The following is a 19,922-nucleotide window of genomic DNA, read 5'->3' on the forward strand; positions in this document are numbered from 1 at the left end:
CTGGCCTTATTTAGTGAACTGAGGTACCATTTGTCTTTCTACAAACCTAGTAACTTTCAAATGACTGGGCAGTTTTCTTGAATTCAATCTCAATTCTAAGTCATATGAATGAGAGATGGTCTTCACTGTAGCAGGTTAAAGCACAATGGTAGAAACGGGCTCAATCGTGCACAGACTGGCTCAGCTTGGAAGAAAGCATGGTACAAATTCAAAAAGCCCTTGAAGTGGGCAAAGCATAAAGGCATGTAAAATTGTAAATAAAAACTACAAGCCAAACAAAATAAAGAACAATTTCAGTAAGCCCAAGTAACTAGTGACTCAGATAAAAGAGCAAATAAAAAAAATGGTTGTAAAGTGGGAAATTTTGGCTTCAGCCAAGGCTACCTATAAAAAGTGGTTCCCATCAAAATAGAATAATGACTGCAATGAAAAGACTCCTGGAATGTAAGGCCTTTCAGGCCAGAGCAGAGTCCTTGGAACGTGCTGGGGCACAGTTCTCCCGGTGCAGCTCTCAGGCAGTGCCTGGCCTCCCCGACTCCAACTTGCGGTAGCCTCATCTCTCTCAGGTGCCACTTGCTCTTGCTCCTCTGACCAGAATGGGCACCACCCCCTTCATGACATGATAATGTAGCCAGTAATTTCTCCAAACCATAATTCTTGGTTGTAAAGGGGAGTAGGGCCAATAATTTTCCAGGATGTTCAGGCAAACCAAGACATAGGATTGCTTCCTGGCTCCCTTTAAAGCCCCAGGTCATGTCCTCCTTCGAATATAGTGCCCCAGCCTTCCAGTTCAGATGGAGTCACCCTTTGGTCAACCGCTCATTCATAACTAATCTCCTAGTTGGCTTGGGTCCTGCAGTGTAACCAGATCCTTAGAAGCTTTGAGCAGTGCAGATACTCTTAGGGAGTACTGGTAGGGAAACAGCTGGAAATTGTGGCAATGTCAGAGATTCAATATGTTATAGAACTGGAAATGTTACATCAATTGCTTTGTTTTATTTTGTTGGGTTTTCTTGAGTTTTGTTTTTTTGAGACAGGGTCTCACTATATAGTTCAGGCTGGCCTCAAATTCACCATGTGAATTTCACTATGTGTCCCCAGGCTAGTGGCAAATCAAACTTGAAGCAATTGTCCTTCCTCAGCCTCCTGAGTGCTGGGATTACAGGTGTGTGCCATCATGCCTAGCTCATTAGGTAGTGGTTTCTCAGAACTACCTGAGGCTGGAAGCAAAATATAGGCTAAAATTTAAGCTAATCCAAGATTTCAGAGGCCAAGAAACTGAATGTCTATTTTCCATGGTTCAACTTCTTCTAGTTTACCCTAGAAATATACAGATTTTCTTACCCTTACTTGCCCTATTTTAGCTTAATATATAATGTTTCTACTTCTTTCAGTATTGGTCAGCTTTGATTTTACTTACCTTTATTTACTCACCTTTCTGCAGAAAATAGAACCCAGTTGTCTTTGGGGTTCAAACAGGGTTGACTTGAGTTCAGTCAATTGGCCCTGATCCCTGGCCATAAAAATGGCTGCTGAGAGGGGTCTGTATTTAACTTGGTTCACCAAGACCCAGCCTGGCACTTTCATTGGTACCTTTTGGAAGGACTGAGGTTTGCTGAGCTGGCAGCACTGTGGTTTTGGAATTGCTGGCACTGTTGTCATGTTGCTGTATGAGGAGGAAGCCTGCTGCCCAGGTATGAAGCTACAATGGTAATACTGAGAAAGAAAGGAAGAAGAGAGAGAGTGGGGAGATACGCGCGCGCACACACACACACACACACACACACACACACCATGTCCAATAGCATCACTGGCGCTCTTGGACACAGCCACTTTTGAGAATGGAATTATAAACCTGTTTTTTTAGTCTCGTGAGCCGTGAAGTTCCTACATTAGTTAGACTTGGGTTTTCGATCCCTCATCCAAAATTAAGTGTTCAGTGATATACTTTCCTTAGAATCTTGTTTCTATTCTGGTTCAGTTACCCTGCTGTCAAGGCTGACCTCTCACCCACTTGCTTACTGGAAATTACGTGGTTCTTGAGTCCTGGGCTTTCCTTGTGGATGGGTAGTACTAATGTTCATATCACTGCTTGTCATTCCATCAAGTGCTTAATTGATTTTGATAATATGGATGGGTCGTTTTTCTAATTTGACATGATATGAGTCCAGTTATTTTTGTATAAGATTCTTAGAGATAGATGTGGTGGCACATGCCTATAATCCCAGCACCTGGGAGGCTGAGGCAGGAGGATTGCCATGAGTTCAAAGCCAGACTGGGCTATATAGTGAGCTCAAGGCCAGCCTGAATGCATAGCAAGACTCTGCCAAAAAAAAGAAAGACAGAGATGTGTCAGATGCATGAAATACTTCCCAAGGGTCAATGACCAGTCTGAGCAATTTGCACCAGTCTTTTGCCTGGACAAAAACAGTGTTAGGTAAGTGTTACATAAAGTAAGAACGATAGGTTTGGTTGCTAATTGTAAGGCTTTGAGAGAAGAAAAAACCCAAGTACTGTATTGAGTTTCTTAGAGCTCCTAAGTCCCTTTGTTTTAAGAGAGGTTGATTTGACAGTTGCTTTCAAAGAATGTTGACAAGTTCTTTCTAAAGAGGAGTCAAAAGCTCTAAAGGGAAAAAATTAGCTTTAAATTCAGTGAAGCTCTCCATTTTTCTAGTTTTCTCATGTATGCAATAGAAATATACAATGTCTTCAAATAGTGCTATTTTGTGGACATTCATTGAACCTGATTTGTATCTAAATACTTCTGCTATTTTTCTAAGTAGATCTGCTGTAGGAGACATGTAGAAGGTCATCCTTATGTTGAACTTTACTCAGCAACAGAGTCCTCTGCATGTGTACGTGTATTCATGTCTCAGTCTCACTTCGGCTCTCACTAGCTAAGAGTTCTGTACTTTTCTTTGGAAATATATACACACAGTATATCTGTATGGAAAAATTCTTAAAATTGATTTTGTGCTTATCTAACTGTGGTAGTTGGGATAAAGAAGATATGAGAATTCTTATGCAAATGTATTTCTGCCCACTAAAAATAAAGAGAAGCAAAAACATGTCGACAAAGGGGTTCACATGACAAATTGTTAATACACTTAAAATGCATGATGGATCAAAGAAAATTTGGTTCTGTAGTAAGTTTAATTAACTATGATTGATTAAACTTTTCTCTTTAAATAGAGTGACTGAACCCAAATAATTAATTTTGCATACCTCTGGTTAGGGACAAATAAGTCGATAAGAAATAAATCCCTGATTCTAAGGCAATTGCTTTGAGAGAACTGAACCAGTTGGGAGGTGGGAGTAGAAGTGGATGGAAAAAGCAGAAGAGGAGGAAAAAGGGGAGAAAAGAAAGAGGGAAGAAGAGGAGAGGGGGAGAAAAAAAGAAGAGGGGAGGGGGAAGGAAAAGGGAAAAAAGAATGTTTTCATTCATTCACTTACTCAGGCATTCAGTAATATTTATTGGATATGTCTTCATTGTCAGGAATGGTATTAAGCACTAAGAATAAATGGTGAATAAACCTTTGTTCTTTCATTTAAATCTTACACTCTATTGGGCAAGACAGAAAAAAATAACTAGACAAAACAGTAATTATCACAGCATATGTTATGCAGAGAACGAATAAGGGGCTGACATGGAGCAGACCAGCATTACAGCTGAGGACATCGCATCCATCCGGCTTGAATGATGCCCAGAGGTGTAGCCCCTCTTTTCCAGCAATGATCAAATAGTCAGGGAATCATTTAGTCTACCCTATCTAATCCAGTCATCCCAAGGGGGAAAGTGCCAGATTCTTGAATCCAGGGGAAGGAGAAATGAATGGGGCAACTGGTCAGTATTGCTCACTTCCTTGTATTCTGAGTACAGAAAAGTAGATATAGTGGACCCTCAAGTTGCAACCACCCTGACATACGAACAACTTGGGTTAATGAGGTTAATGCAAGATTCACCTGCCTCTTGTTATCTATAGTGCGTACCCAGGTAAACATCCAGATCTCAGCTCTATTGACTTAGTTAAGGCAGCCCTCAGGAACCGATTGAGTTCATAAGTCAAGGGTCCATTGTATCTTTGCTTTCTGTGGATGCCCAGGAAAAATAATTGTATTTGGCAAACTTGAGCCAATGGCTTTGAGAGAAATGGAGTAGGCTATCTATTATTAAGACAACCCAGAAGCAATTCTGCAGCAATATCTAGACTCTGATATCAGTTTTAGAAAGCAACCGACACGCTGCCTATTATGCTGTCAGTTGTATATTTTCTGGTATAACTTTGAGACATGTGGCCAGAACAGCTGAGGTATTCAGATAGGTATTACCCTTTCCTGGCGCAGAAAGACGCTAATGCCATGGTAAATAAACCCTCCGTATGGAAAACCCTGCAGACAGTATTCCTCGTAAATAGCAGCTATTTAAGAGAAGTGAGCAAACAAAAACAGATCCCTTCAATCTGGTCTTATGGAAGTAACAACTGAAAGCAATGATATGTCTACATAGTCTGTATGAGAAATCCAAGAGGAAAACTGTGGGCTAAAGCAGAAAAATAATGGTTTGTCAAGAAGTCATTTCCCCCCTGAGAATCAGAGGGGAAAAGTTGGAGTCATGGTTGAAGGAGGGGGCAGCCATGTCTGATAAGTGTCTACAGAGGGGAAAACTGAGTCTATGTACTCTGTGTGCTTCTGCTAAGAAATAACAAAACATGCTGGTTTGCAGGCTGAGAGGGAATCATGGTTCCCCTGAGCATCTCCTTCAGAAACAGTGCAAGTGTGCATGGCCTCTGAAAGCTCTTGTTTTGCTCATAACACAGAATCTGGTCGGAAAGACCCAGCTTTCCCTAGTAAGTGAAGGTAGTCCCCCGTCCTTTTGTTTATTTTTGTTTTTAGTTAATTTTATTGGTACATTTTAGGTATACAATGTAATGACATTCATCATTGGAAATTTGCACCTTTACATAATCTCTCTTGCTTCTTATTTTTCCCCCTTCCCCTGCCCTCCCTCCAACCCCTCCATCCCTCCCTATTTACAAAGACTTTCTTTCCTTTTTTTCATTTTCACATATTAATCCCATTCTCTTCTTTCCTTTACCCTATCCCTCGCACTTCCCCTTCCCCTTTGGACCTTTTCTTCCTATTTCACATTATCTATTGTGCCTTCTAGTCCTTATTTACACTTTGTTTCTCACAGCAGAGAAACTGTTCAGTTTTTACATATGTGTGTCCTATTTATTTCCTTTAAGAATATGACCTCACTGTGCATCCATTTAGCTATAAATGTCTCTAATTTTTCATTTTTTATGGCTGAATAGTACTCCATCTTATTTAAAAAAAACCCACATTTTCTTTATCCAGTCTCCAGTTGAAGGGCATTTGGGCTGTTTCCAAGGTTTAATTATTATAAACTGTGCTACTATAAACATGGGTGCACATATATCACTGTGGTATGATTCTTTTAATTTTGAGGGGAAGATACCCAGCAGGGAAATAGCTGGGTCAAATGGGACTTCCAGGCCTAGTTCTTTGAGATATCTCCATAGTGACTTCCATAGTGGTTGCACCAGTCTACACTCCCACCAGCAGTGGAGCAGAGTTCCTTTTTCCCCACAGCCCTGACAACATTTGTTATTGGTTGATTTCATGATAGCAGCCATTCTTTCTGAAGTGAGGTGGAATCTCAGTGTTGTTTTCATTTGCATCTCTTGAATGACCAGTAATGTTGAACATTTTTTCATATGTTTATTTGCTATTTCTACTTCTTTGTCTGAGAAATATCTGTTCATTTCAGATGCCCATTTTTGGATTGGGTCTTTAAACTTGGAAGGTCTCATTTTTTTAAGTTCTTTATAGATTCGAGATAGCGGACCTTTGTCTGAGGGACTGCTGGTGAAAATTTTTTCCCACATTGTGAATTGTCTCTTCACACTGCTGGTGGTTTCTCTTGCTGTGCAGAAGCTTTTTAGTAAGAAGAGATCCCACTTGTTGATTCTTTGTGCTAGTTCACGTACAACTGAGGGTTTGTTCATAAAATCTTTTCCTATGCCAATATCTTCAAGAGTTCTACCTAACCTCTCTTCCAGCTGGTTTAGTGTTTCTGTTTTAATATTTAGATCTTTAATCCACTTCAATTTTAGTTTAGTGCATGATGAGAGATGTAGGTCTAGTTTCAATCTTTGGCAAGTTGAAACCCAATTTTTCCAGCACCATTTATTAATTAGGCTATCTTTCCTCCAGTGAGGGTGTTTGGCTCCTTTGTCAAAGATGAGTTGGCTGAGTATGTCTGGAGTTCTTTCTGCATCTTCTAATCAGTTCCATTGGTCCTTGGGTCTATTTCTTTGCCAGTACCATGCTGTTTTTGTCATAGTAGTTTTGTAGTATAGTTTCAAGTTGGAGATTGTGATACTCCCTACCTTGTCTTTATTGCCTAGAATTGCTTTTGCTATTCTAGGTCTCTTCTTGTTCCAAATAAATATTTAGATTATTTTCTCAATGTTCAAGAAGTGTGCTGCTGGAATTTCAATTGGGATTACATTGAATCTATATAGCAGCCTTGGAAGTATGGTCATTTTCACTATGTTGGTTCTTCCTGTCAAGGAGCAAGAGAAGTTTTTCCATTTTCTGATATCGTCTTCAATCTCTTCATTCGTAATAGTATAGTTTTCAGAGTAGAAGTCTTTGATTTATTTCGTTATGTTGATTCCTAGGTATGGATCTTGCTATGAAGTTCAGGCTGGATTTGAACTCACCATGTAGCCCAGGCTGGACTCAAAATTTGCGAGGATCCTCCTGCCTCAGCCTCCCGAGTGCTAGGATTATAGGTGTGCATCACCATGCATGGCTTTATCTCCAGGCCTTATTTACTTTGCCCATTTCCCTTAGACTTCCAGGAAATACCACCACAAGGGCCTCTTGACCCTGAGCAGATGAGGGAGCCAGTCTGCAAAAGGAAACATCCCCTTAGATTTAATTGTGCACTGAAGGATTTTTTTTCTGTTCTTGGGAACTGCCTTGATTATTATGAAATTAACTGCATTCTTCAGACACAAAGAGACCGCAGATCCAACACTTCCCTGGCTGATGCAAAAGGAACCAACACAAAACCAAAAAAACACGTGCTGGATTTAAAGAAGCATTCACTCCTCTTCCCAGAGTCCTTCCCTCTATCCTTCAGTTTCTAGAACCAGGGAAATGAGGAGATGAGTGATTATTGTACCTTCTACTTTGCGATTCTCCAGAGTCCTTTCTTTGTGAAGCTGAGAGGAGAAACAAACATTTAAGGGGTTTTTTTCTTTCTTAAAGAAGTTTTTATTTATTTCCAAATTGTTTTGCATATTTATACAACCTGTAGGAATACTTCCTTTATTTACACACATTTATTTAACCATTAAATTAAAGATGAAGGGGAATGTGAAGAAGTTGTTTTCCTGAGGGATTCCACCAGAGGCAGGAATTAATACATAATGATCCCTGAACTTGGCAAGATACATTGAATTTCCCAAATCCAACTAACTACCTCAAACTTGTCAAACAGAAGGCTGTAATGTGTGGTTTGTCCAACATCGTCTCTATGCCAGGATTGTAAGAAGTGGTGACTATGGCGTGTGCTATGGACTGAATTGCATCCCCTCAAATTTATATGTTGAAACATCTGACCTACAGTGTGGCTGTGTTTAGAGTAAGGGAGTAACTAGGAGTAAATGAGGTCACAGGGTGGAGTCCTGGTACTATAGGATTAGTGTCCTTGGAGGAAGAGACACCAGAGAGCTCAGTAGTGCTCTCTGCCACATGAAGATGCAGTGAAAGGCAGCAGGAGGCAAGGCAGGAAGAGAGCCCTTCTCAGGAACCTAATTGTGTGGTACCTCGAATCTGGCCTTCTCAGCCTCCAAAACTATGAAGAAAAATAATGTTTGTGATTTAGTGCCCTTAATCTGTGACATTTTGTTATGGCAGCCTACACAGACTAAAACCGTGTTAATAATATAATGAGACTGAATTCCTTATCAAACAGTGCAGCTGTTACATCCACATCAGTAATTATTTCATAGACTAGCAGTCTTGCAGGTCCCCACTAGAGCTTCTCTTCTACATTGGAGACAATTGGTGAGCTGCACTGGAAGTAAAGTCAAAAACCTTGATATTTATTTATTTATTTATAAAAAATTTTTTTGGTACTGGGGATTGAACTTGGGACCTTGCGCTTGCATGGCAGGCACCGGAACCACTGAGCTAAATCCCTGGCCCAAAACCTTGTTATTTAGACAAGGATTTCCACTATTGCCACTCCTGTTCAATATAGTTTTGGAAACATTAGCCACAGCAATTAGACAAAAGAAAGAAATAAAAATAGGAAATGAAGAAGTCAAATTATCATTATTTGCAGATGACATAATACTCTATATCGAAGAACCCAAGAACTCCACCAAAAGTCTTCTAGACTTAATAACCAAATTCAGTAAAGTAGCTGGATACTAGGTCAACACACAAAAGTCAATAGCTTTCCTCTACACGAACAACAGACTCAGAGAGAAATAGGGCAAACAATTCCTTTCACAATAGCATCCAAAAAACTGAAATACCCAGGAATCAACCTAACAAAAGAAATCAAAGACCTCATCTCTGAAAACTACCACATTCTGAAAAGAGAGACTGAAGATGATATCAGAAAATGGAAAGACATCCCTTGTTCCTGGGTAGGAAGGATCAACATAGTGAAAATGGCCATACTTCCAAAACTGCTATATAGATTCAATGCAATTCCAATTGAGATCCCAGCAGCACACTTCACGAACCTTGAGAAAACAATCCAAAAATTCATTTGGAACAAGAAGAGACCTAGAATAGCAAAAGCAATTCTAGGTAACAGAGACATGGCAGTGGGTATCACAACCCCCAGCTTGAAACTATACTGCAAAGCTACTGTGATAAAAACAGCATGGTACTGGCAAAGAAACTGACTTGAGAACCAGTGGAACAGATTAGAAGATGCAGAAAGAACTCCAGCCACACTCAGCCACCTCATCTTCCACCCTCACTGGAGGAAAGATAGCCTCTTAAATAAATGATGCTGGAGAAATTGGGTTTCAGCTTGCCAAAGAATAAAACTAGGACTATATTTCTCACCATGCACTAAACTAAAATTGAAGTGGATTAAAGATCTAAATATTAAAACAGAAACACTAAACCAGCTGGAAGAGAGGTTAGGTAGAACTCTTGAAGATATTGGCATAGGGAAAGATTTTATGAACAAACCCTCAGTTGTACGTGAACTAGCACAAAGAATCAACAAGTGGGATCTCTTCTTACTAAAAAGCTTCTGCACAGCAAGAGAAACCACCAGCAGTGTGAAGAGACAATTCACAATGTGGGAAAAAATTTTCACCAGCAGTCCCTCAGACAAAGGTCCGCTATCTCGAATCTATAAAGAACTTAAAAAAATGAGACCTTCCAAGTTTAAAGACCCAATCCAAAAATGGGCATCTGAAATGAACAGATATTTCTCAGACAAAGAAGTAGAAATAGCAAATAAACATATGAAAAAATGTTCAACATCAGTGATCATTTGAGAGATGCAAATAAAAACAACACTGAGATTCCACCTCACTTCAGAAAGAATGGCTGCTATCATGAAATCAACCAATAACAAATGTTGTCAGGGCTGTGGGGAAAAAGGAACCCTGCTCCACTGCTGGTGGGAGTGTAGACTGGTGCAACCACTATGGAAATCAGTATGGAGATACCTCAAAGAACTAGGCCTGGAAGTCCCATTTGGCCCAGCTATTTCCCTGCTGGGTATCTTCCCCCCAAAATTAAAAGAATCATACCACAGTGATATATGTGCACCCATGTTCATAGCCTCACAGTTTATAATAGCTAAAACTTGGAAGCAGCCCAAATGCCCTTCAACTGGAGACTGGATCAAGAAAATGTGGGGGTTTTTTAAATAAAATGGAGTACTACTCAGCCATCAAAAACAAGAAATTAGAGACATTTATAGCTAAATGGATGCACACTGAGGCCATATTCTTAAGTGAAATAAATAGGACACATGTGTAAATACCCAATAGTTTCTCTAGTGTGAGAAACTGAAAGTATCAATAAGGACTAAAAGGTATAATAGATAATGTGAAATAGGAAGAAAAGGAGCAAAGGGGAAGGGGAAGTGGGAGGAGTAGGGCAAAGAAAAGAAGGGAATGGAATTAATATGTGAAAATGAAAAAAAGGAAAGAAAGTCTTTGTAAATAGGGAGGGATGGAGGGGTTGGAGGGAGGGCAGGGGAAGGGGGAAAAATAAGAACCAAGAGACATTATGTAAAGGTGTAAATCTCCAATGATGAATGCCATTTTATTGTACACCTGAAGTGTACCAATAAAAGGGTATACAAAAAAATCTTGTTTTTTAATGAAAAATAATACTTTTCAATTTTCCATTCACCGGATTAGGCAACCGTTATTTTTGCTGTGTTAATAACCCACCCTTGTCCCCAAAGATGGAGAACCATGACTACAGAGAATATTCACAAGACTAGTTGTTGAACAAATTAATTTACCATAGCTTTTGAAAGCCCAAACAACCGAGATGCCCAGGACTCAAAGAACTCGCAGATGGATGACAAGAAACACTGCGGGCAATCTCTGAGAACTCAGAGAGAGCTGGAGAGGTGCCAGGAGACCAAAGCTGGGAAAAATATTGCCTAATATCTCTTTGACGGAGAAAACTGCAAATACAAGAAATTGTAGTTTGACAGATTCAGTGTTTTCACTCCCCCTCCCCAGTAGAGTTCGATAAGCAAATACTAAGGTCTACAATTTGAGGGCACATAGTCAAAAATATTAAGATCTACTTAGCTCTGATGTTTCTGAGAACAAATTGGGGAAACAAGAACAAAATGACACTATAATTAAGGGACTTTACAACAGTTTGTGCAGTTAGGTGATGTTATGAGAAATGTGTTGACACAGGAAAAGATAGTAATAATATTGTTCAGTGAAAAGGCAGGTTGTGAAACAGTAGAGTACCACACTATTGTAAGTAATATAGAGATGGATATAAATACGTAAGAATTTTTCTGGGAGATTCCCGAGGTTATTAGTGTTTGCGCTTGGGAATTATTTTTCCTTCTTGGCTCAATCTTCTGCATTTCTAAATTATGTATGGTTACATTATAGACTTTTTTTAAATAGCAAAAGAAAATAGTCAAAAGAAAAATACACACAAAAGCAGAAATATTGATTAACATACTGATTTTATGTGTAGGAAGGTGATGTGAAGGAATAACATCTCTTTTTTACTGTAATGTGGAATTCTTACATGAATGCTACCATATTCTATTAATTAGAGTTCTCAAAACTGTCTTGTCAACAGGATCACCAGGGACATTCTGATACAGTGGATATATAGTGAAGATCAGGAATCTAACCAGAGGGAATTGGTTAAATTATGCCACATCCATAAAAGTTGAAACCATATATCTATTAATAGTAAAGTGGAGGAGACCACATAATTATCTGGGAAGTTATTCATGGTATCATAAGTGAAAAACACTGGCTATAAAATAATATTCAATTTTATAAAAAATAGGCATTTTTACACACACAGAGCCCTCCTCCTACATCAGTAGAACATACATCAAAATACTAAAGATAATCACTGGAGCAATGGGATTTTTTTGTTTATTGCATTTTCTAAATGTTGTAGACATTTTGTGTTGGTTTTGTAATTACTTTCAAATCATTATTTGCATCCTTTCCTTTATGTGGGAAAAATTGCAGAAGATAAAGAGTTCACAGAACATTTCATAATGGAGATGAATTTTTAACCAAAAGACCCACATAGAAGAGAGATTCACATGGAAGCACTAATTAAATGAGAGTTTATCAGTGGGGATGAGCCCTCACAAGTTAGTGAAACAGTGATCGCTCAGCTACATTGCAAATCTCACTCTGATTTATTTTTCCATTATGAATTCCTCCCTTTATCCCCCTCTAGGTCTCCTGGGTACACAGTATTCCTTTGTGCAAGAGGAGTAACAGTTGCATCTTCTCCACCAACATCTTTGTATCAACCTACCTGCTCCTAGGTGCCACAGCCTGAGTGTCTCACAGGACTGCCTCATCAATTAAAAATAGCTTCACCAAGTTCATTAGTTATTTCTCTAAATGTATCCAACTTACATTTCAGACCTATTTGTTAGATATCTTCTGCGTTAGCAATATGTTCTGGAAACCAGAGATAAATAACACGTGACCATCTAAACATTATTTTAAAAGGGCTTGATTTAGGTCTAGAGATGGAAATTTGTTTTGTGTTATTTAAACAGGTTTATTCATATATGTAATTTAAAAATATCATGATGTTCATGGCAAATATATGCAATTTAAGTGAATAAATTACAAATAGAAATTAAAATAAAATAATTTAAAAGTCATTTCCCAATGTCAAGTGAGTTGGCATTAGTCAGGTAATGCTGACAGCAGATGGAAATTTTTAAAAAATTGGTAAATTCAGTAAAATAAGTAGTATGGTATGAAGTGGAGAGCATGGGGTTGAAGATTCTCTTCCCACATTATAAGTGAGACATTTAGAGGCTTTTAAAAAAGAGAAATGCCTTGCACCCATTACCAAGACATTGAATTACCAGGTGTAGGCCAAGAGCCCAGTATCCATAGGTGGAAAAATCTTTCCGAGTGATTCTGATTTGTAGGTGAGTGTTGGAATCCACTAAATCACACCCACTAATACTCCCTGTGGTGTTCCAGAGTACAGAAACGGGAAATGCTAGTTGCGTGGACTCTGGGAAGCGGGACAGGAGTTTGATATTAAAAGATCATCCTACAGAACAAAAAAGTAGTTCAAAGTCAGGAGGCCCAGCCAGGACTGGGTTGATGTGAGAATTTGGGAGCATTCAGCATGGCAGGAGTGCCCAGGGTGTGGTGCAGGTCAGTCTCCTGTACACAGGAAGAGTGGGAGTAGAAGGTTTCGGGGCAGGGACTGATAGGAATGTGAGAGGCTGAGTCTAGAACAGAAAAGGCTGGGACTTACTGTTAACCAAGAATGTGTGGGAATAGGTGTCCCAGCCATGGGCTATCAGGGAGGACCTGGTCACAGTGCTTAGATGAGGGACACAGATGGTGAAGACAGCTGGGCAGAACTGAGAGATATTTCGGAGGCAAAAGTCACAGAATTTGGCAACTGTGTCTGTGCTGTTAGCAGTAATACCACTTCTGGAATTTTTTTTTGGTTTCATTTCTATATTTTATTTACAAATAATAGAATGCATTCCCTTGCACTCACATATCTCCAGTTATTTTACCTTTTCTCTGTACAGCTAGAGAGTATGAAATGAGAGAGAAAAATCCTCCTATTATGATGATAGAAAGAATATATATACTGTTTTTCTATTTGCAGATAGATTTTTCACTTTTTCTTATCATCAACAATTGCCTTCCCTCGAGCCATACACAATACTGAGCGTTAAGTCTGGGAACTACATGAGCACAATAACAGGAGAGCTGGAGGAGCCCTGTCTCTGCCTGTGGCCCACTGTGCTCTCTCACTTGCCATTTCTGAATGCAAATGTGCCTTAGACGTGTAAATAAGGGTGTCACCCTCAGAGTAGTACCCATTTCCACCTTGCCATTTCTTATCGTGAGTGTGCTCAGGGATGAATGTGCCATTTTCATCTTCTAATGTTTTCACAGCTAGAAATTTTTTTTACACAGAGTAACAATGAGTTCTGTGGTTTCCAAGGTGAAGAAATGGATTTGCTTTTCTCTTTGCAGAATTCAGTGCATTTTCAAATACTTTGAAAACATGCCAGAGTCAGAAAAAGGAATACTCAGTGTTCAGCCAGCGGACAGAAGAAGCATCTGCTGTACAGTATTTCCAGGTCAGGAAAGTTGCCCTGGATGGATCTAATACATTTAGGTGACACACACACACCTGTGGACATACCTGGGAGGATGGGTGGCGAGGACACTACTGATATTCTACCTCAGTGACTCTCAAGGCACGAGCCCCAGACCAGCAGCAGCAGTCTCATCACCAGGGTTTAAATTCCCACTCTGTCACTTAGAAAGTTGTCAGGAATTGGGCAAATTGCTGTGTCTTTCTGAGTCTCAGTTTCTTCAGACAAAGAACACATGTCATCTGATTGTTATGGTTATTTGATTTGATTGGGTGATGCAGTTAGCATGGTGCCTGGCATATAGAAAGCTCTATAGAGTGATGACAATTATAATGATGATATTTATTACTCAGTGTTTATAATTTAGATGTTTCATATCACACAACTGGCTCATTTCTGTTTCCATCAGGATCACCATCACCACCTTCTGTCCCACTTCACTGAAGACTTGGGTTAAGTTCTGTTTCTCTCTAGGTGGATGGGGCTCATCTAGGCAGCATGTCCTTTTAGGCTTTGGTTCCTCTCTCACACAACTGATCTGTGCTCTGTCATCGCCTCTACTTTGAGATGGGACCCTAGGCACCTATCCATCAGCATCAAGGCATGAATCTATTACGTGGAGCAGCACTCAGAAGTGTGAGTTCTCCTTAGAATTACACACCTCACAAATAAGCCAGTGTGCCCAGGCCACTGTGTCACTCTCAGCCTCAGTTTCCTTGTGACTTAAGGGCTATTCCTGCCTTAACCAAGGCTTTAGGAACCATGCATTCATGAAGGCACTTCTTTGTCCCCCTTCTTTTTCCCTTACAGTTTTATGGCTGCATTTCCCAGCAGCAAAACATGCTGCAAGATTTCGTGAGGACAGCCACTTACCGCAGTGCCATCCTCCAGAACCACGCTGACTTTAGAGACAAGGTAATGCTGGCAGCAAGCTATTAATCTCATGCTGTTTTAAGAAGCCTGTTCAAAACCAGAATCAAAATGAAACTTTGATAGAATTACCATGTGGCCCAGCAATTCCACCCCTAGCTGTATACCCAGAAGAACTGAAAAGAGATCTTCAAATGAATATTTGCACACAAATGGTTATAACAGTGTTATTCAGAATATCCAAAAAGTAGAAACAATCAAAGTGCCTGTCAACTGATGAACATATAGTTTGTGGTATTTGTGGTACGTCCACCCAGTGGAATATTATTTGTATTATTCATTTCCTATTGTTCATAAAAAGGAGCAAAATGCAAAACATGTTTCAACATGAGGGAACTTCAAAAACATGCCAAATGAAAGAACCCAGTCACATAAAGTCATGTGATTCCTTTTATATGAAGCCATCCAGAATAGTTAAATCCACAGAGACAGAAAGCACACTGGTAGTTGCCAAGGCTGTGGCCAGTGGGAGGGGAGAAGGGAAGGGAAATGGTGGCTTAGTGGTAACATTTTCCTTATGGGGTGATAAAAATGCCTTGGAACTAGATAGAGGTAGTAGTTGCATAATGAATGTACTAAATGACATTAAATTGGTTCTTGAAAATGGTTAATTTGATGTTATACGAATTTTACCTCAATAAAAAATTAAACTTTGAGTGCCAGGAACTCAAGAGACTGAATGTACTGTGCTACGGAGCATAGAACAGGTCAGGAGCTTTATTGCCCTGTAATGAATAGCTCTTCATGAGGCTCTCTAATGTTAATTTTTTCATAGGCTGCACATGTGCAGGCATTTATTTTCTTCACAAAATGGATCTGAATGATGAATGATTGCTTGCACATTGCACAATACTGTCCATTATTCTTCCACCTGTCAAATAGCCAAACTGTGGAAAAGCTGAGCAGCTCATCTCAGAGGCAGGAGTCCTGGTCAGAGGATTAGCAGTTGTGAGATCCAGTTTCATGCTTTCTCCTTAACTAATCATGTGATGTTAGGCAAACTAACTGCATGACCTTAAACTCCACTAAGCCTCAGTCTCCTACTTCCATAATCATTGTGCATCTGTGGTGTTTGAGCTTTGCTGCATTAATTCCCCAGGTAGGCATGGTAGAATATTGAAGTAATGACCCATGGGATCTTGGGCCTCCCTGGAGCTAGGCCATTTTGCCAGATCATATGGCTGCTCATCTCACCCAGAGACAGTCTGTTTTTTTAAGACTTCATCTCTGTGCTGGCCTTATGGCTTGCTTTGACTGGTAGAATATGACAGTTGCAGTGTTTGAGTTCCAGGGCCAGGCTTAACAAGACTGTGGCATCTGCCTTGGAACTCCAAGACCTCCATGCTGTGAAGAAGCTTAGTCTCGCCTAACAGAGTTAGAAGTCATGGAGAATGAGGTTTCCCCAATCCACACCCAGGACTAACCGTCAAGGGCATGGGTGAGGCTATCTTGGGCCTCTAGGTTCAACTCAACCTTCAGCTGAATACAGAACTATGAACAGATCCCAGCAAGACCAGCAGAAAACCTGCCCAGCCCTGCTACAGAATTGGTAGAACAAATATTTTCTAGTTTGAGTTTCTAGAGTTTGATGTGGTTTGTTATACAACAGTGTCTATTTAAAACAGAGGGAACAATGCATGAAAACACAATGGTAATATAGGCCCCCCAGGTTATAAGTTTGTGTGCCCGTGGCTTCTTTTCCTGTCATCTTCATTCTGCTACTGATCCACCAGTAAAGTTTTATTTTGGTTACTATATTTTTCAATTCTAAAATTTCCATTTAGCGCTTCCTTATGTCATTTATTTCCTGGCTGAGCATTTCTATTTCCATTAGTTTCAGCAATGTTGGTGATTGCTGGTTGGAACTTTTTTAATAGCTGCTTTTAAGTCTCTGTCAGATAATTCTAACCTCTGTGCCATTGTAGTGTTAGCTGCAGTTGATTATCTTTCTCTGTGAGAACTGAGATTTTCCTGATAGGCCAACAGCTTTCAGATTGTACTCCATATATTCTGAATATTATGAGGCTCTAAGTCTTGTTTAGAGCCCATGGAGATTGTTGATATTTCTCTTGTAGCGGGCAGTCAGCCTGGTTGAGTTCAGCCCCACAAGTTTCATTCAGTAATGGTATTCTGAGAGCTGTTTTCCTATGTCACTGCAGTTTTCAAAGCCTTGGCCTTGCAGCTTGGCTCTGTCCTGAGTGCATGTCTCCCAGGGATCAGTCTGGCACTTGGATGGGGTTCTCCAAGATTTTGTAGCTCACTGGTGTTATATCCATGCATGCACCAGCAGAGGCCAAGCTGAGGGATTTATCAAAGAAGCTGTCTAAGGTTGCTTTTCCAAGCTCCTTCCTTCCCATGTTGTCTTGGATCCTTTCTAGCTCCCTGTATTTTTCAATCCCAGGCTTTTGTGATTTTCCCTACATATCAGCCAAGCAGACAGAAGAGAGAAAAATAGTGCTGGGGGTGGGGGTGGGGTGGCTTTGTTGTTCCGGCCTTTGGGAACAATAGTGCCACCCAGCGGAGGGGAGGGTAAGGATGCTCCCTCATAGTTCTGGCTCCTGCAGCTTGATGCTGCCAATAGTGCAAGATCTCTGGGGCTGGAGTGTGGAATGAAGGAAGAGAGGGAGAGAAGAGATGAAGAAAAGGAGAGAAAGGGAGGAGGAGAGGGGGAAGGAAGGCAGGCTATCCATACTGTGCATTAGAATTCTCTTTCCCTCTGTGACAGCCAGAACCAGATGGTGTCTCCAGCAGCTGTCTCAGTTTGCACCCTGGTGCCTGTTTCTGGAATCTTGAGTTGAGGCCTGAGTTTATGAGAGGAGGGGGAAACGAGAAACTCGTTGGTGAGGCAGTATTTCAAATTTTATTCTTCTTCTCCAGTCTGCCCTCTGTTGCTTACTTTTCAGAATCCTCAAGTAGTGTTCCATGAATTGTGCCTAGGTTTTACAGCAGTATTCAGTGAAAGAGTGAGAGGGATACAGGTTTCCCCAGGACTGGACACTTTCTAAATACAATTTAGGTAGGTCTAGATGCTCTCTTGGGCAGGATAATGGGAAAGAGACAAAGGTAAAACTAGAAATGGCCATGTTTGGCCAAAGGTCCCATCTGTCACAGGTCCAAGATATTCAGGGACCTTGCTTCATTAGTGGAGCATGTACAGTTAGCAGTTATGAAATTAATGTTGCTACAGAAGAAAATCCGATTATGAGAGATGGGCAGGAGGTCAGGGAGAAAAGCTTGTTTCTTTGGTCACCTTACTTAGTATTCTAGGTTGTAGGTAAGCAGTTTTACTGACTTAAGGTAGGGGTTTTTTTTTCCAATTAAATAAAAATTCAGCCTTGAACCACTGTTTTTTTTATTTTGTTTTGCTTTTATGGTTTAAGGATATTTCCTGAATGTGCTATATTTAGGGAAACCTCTCTCTCTCTGTGGACTTGATTTTAAACCATAATCTATTTTCTTTTCTTTCTTTCTTTCTTTTTTTTTTTTGGTACCGGAGATCGAACTCAGGTCCTGGTGCTTGTGAGGCAGGCTGAGGAACCACTGAGCTAAATCTCCGGCCCTATAATCTATTTTCTATAATCTATCTTTATCTATTTTCGGTGTTATATATTATCTATTTTTAATTCTGGTCATGGCTACTAAAGACTACTCTCCAAACTGTTAATCTCACTAATAATTTGAATTTTAAGTTTTTTCCATGAGTTACGTCACTTGGTGATTTTATTTATACTTCCTTTTCATCTATAACCATGAAGCTTTTGCACCAGGTCACCTTTAAGGTCACTCCAAATTTGAACCTCACTGATTCTGCAAAATATCCTTTCCCTTTCTGCCTAAAATGGGTTTATTTGCCAATGCAATAAAATAGGCATCCACCCTTCTGTTGAGGCTTATGAAAGTGATAATTATTATATCATTTTTTCCCCTTTTGAGTTCTGAACCAATTTAGAAATAGACACAGATGTCGGATAGAAATCACAATATCAGCTTTATTACTGGGATTGCTGTTTGGAGAATGGTGTCTAGATCTGTGAGCAGATAAATCTTCCTATTCCTTCTTTCTTCAACCTGAACTTTCCTACTCCCTCATGTCCTCAACAACTGATCTCCCAGATGGTTCCAGAGCTTGACTGGTTAAAATCCCTTATTGCCTTGTTGCGGGTATGAAGAGCGCATGCTTAAGCTGGAGGCAGCAGGCTGGCCTTTTCACAAGCCTGGGCTGTGCATGCTCTGTCCCAGACCCCAGGGTCCCGGTCAGATGGTGGGAAGCAAAGGAGAAAGAATAGATGAACACCTTTCCTGCATCGCTGCCCTCTCCTGGGAGGAAATGTCCCATCTCCTCTGACAACTGAAGGAGCAAAGACTAAATCCCATTTTAGTCTTCTGGAAATCCCTCAGTCCCAGATAGACAGGGGTGATTTGTCACTCTAACTCCAAATCTGTTACAAATCCAAAATCTTTTTTGGTCTCCTTTTGCTTGCTTTCATTATTCTAAAGACCACTGAGAATAATTCCTGTTGAGGATACAACCTTTTACTAAGCCTTTGTATTCTTTCTCATCAAGACAACTTCTTAAAAGAGCATTGATATTGATTACCTAAAAGGGCAGAGGTTTAGAATGATCAATACCAATGGCTATTATTTGCTGAGGAGCTTAGTACAGGTGAGCACCAAGGTAAGGGTTTCCCACACCGTATTTCTTTTAATCTTCATTACAACTTCATGAGATAAATATGAATATTATTGCCCTTTTAGAGATTAGAAAATTAAGACCTGGAAAGGGTGCTAATTTACCTGGTTTTATACAACTAGAAATGAAAAAGCTAGGTCAAGACCCAGTTCATCTGCTTTAGAGCCCATGTATAACTACTGAAAGACATAGCCATGGAGGTTAGGCTGGAATTACTAACGGACACTTTTGTTTCTGTAGCCTAGGGGTGAGATGATAACATTTGGTTTCTTCTGTATAACCGCCATGTACAAGGTAGCCACGCACTGTGATAATGTTCATGAATTCTGGAGCTAGAGAGCTGCCAAAACCATGACTTGGCCAGGTGCCGTACACCTGCCATGGACCTTTACCCTG

General features: G+C 40.1%; 1 protein-coding gene across 4 annotated transcripts in view; it reads left to right on the forward strand.

Moving 5' to 3' along the window:
- LOC101717595 (histone-arginine methyltransferase CARM1) overlaps window positions 1–19,922 on the forward strand; it is a 345,586-nt gene that overhangs the window by 191,385 nt on the left and 134,279 nt on the right. For all 4 annotated transcript variants that reach the window (XR_002392469.2, XM_087184015.1, XM_004838454.3 and 1 more), the window contains 2 exons: window positions 13,782–13,888; window positions 14,717–14,821. Coding sequence is in view for 3 of the 4 variants with exons in the window: in XM_087184015.1 (XP_087040141.1) it covers window positions 13,782–13,888; window positions 14,717–14,821 (212 nt within the window). In the remaining variant the exon portion in view is untranslated. The remainder of the gene's footprint in view (window positions 1–13,781; window positions 13,889–14,716; window positions 14,822–19,922) is intronic.

Source organism: Heterocephalus glaber, unplaced genomic scaffold (assembly GCF_053883595.1).
Source record: "Heterocephalus glaber isolate CG9 unplaced genomic scaffold, H.glaber_assembly_v1.0 deba00001481, whole genome shotgun sequence".
Lineage (NCBI taxonomy): Eukaryota > Metazoa > Chordata > Mammalia > Rodentia > Bathyergidae > Heterocephalus > Heterocephalus glaber.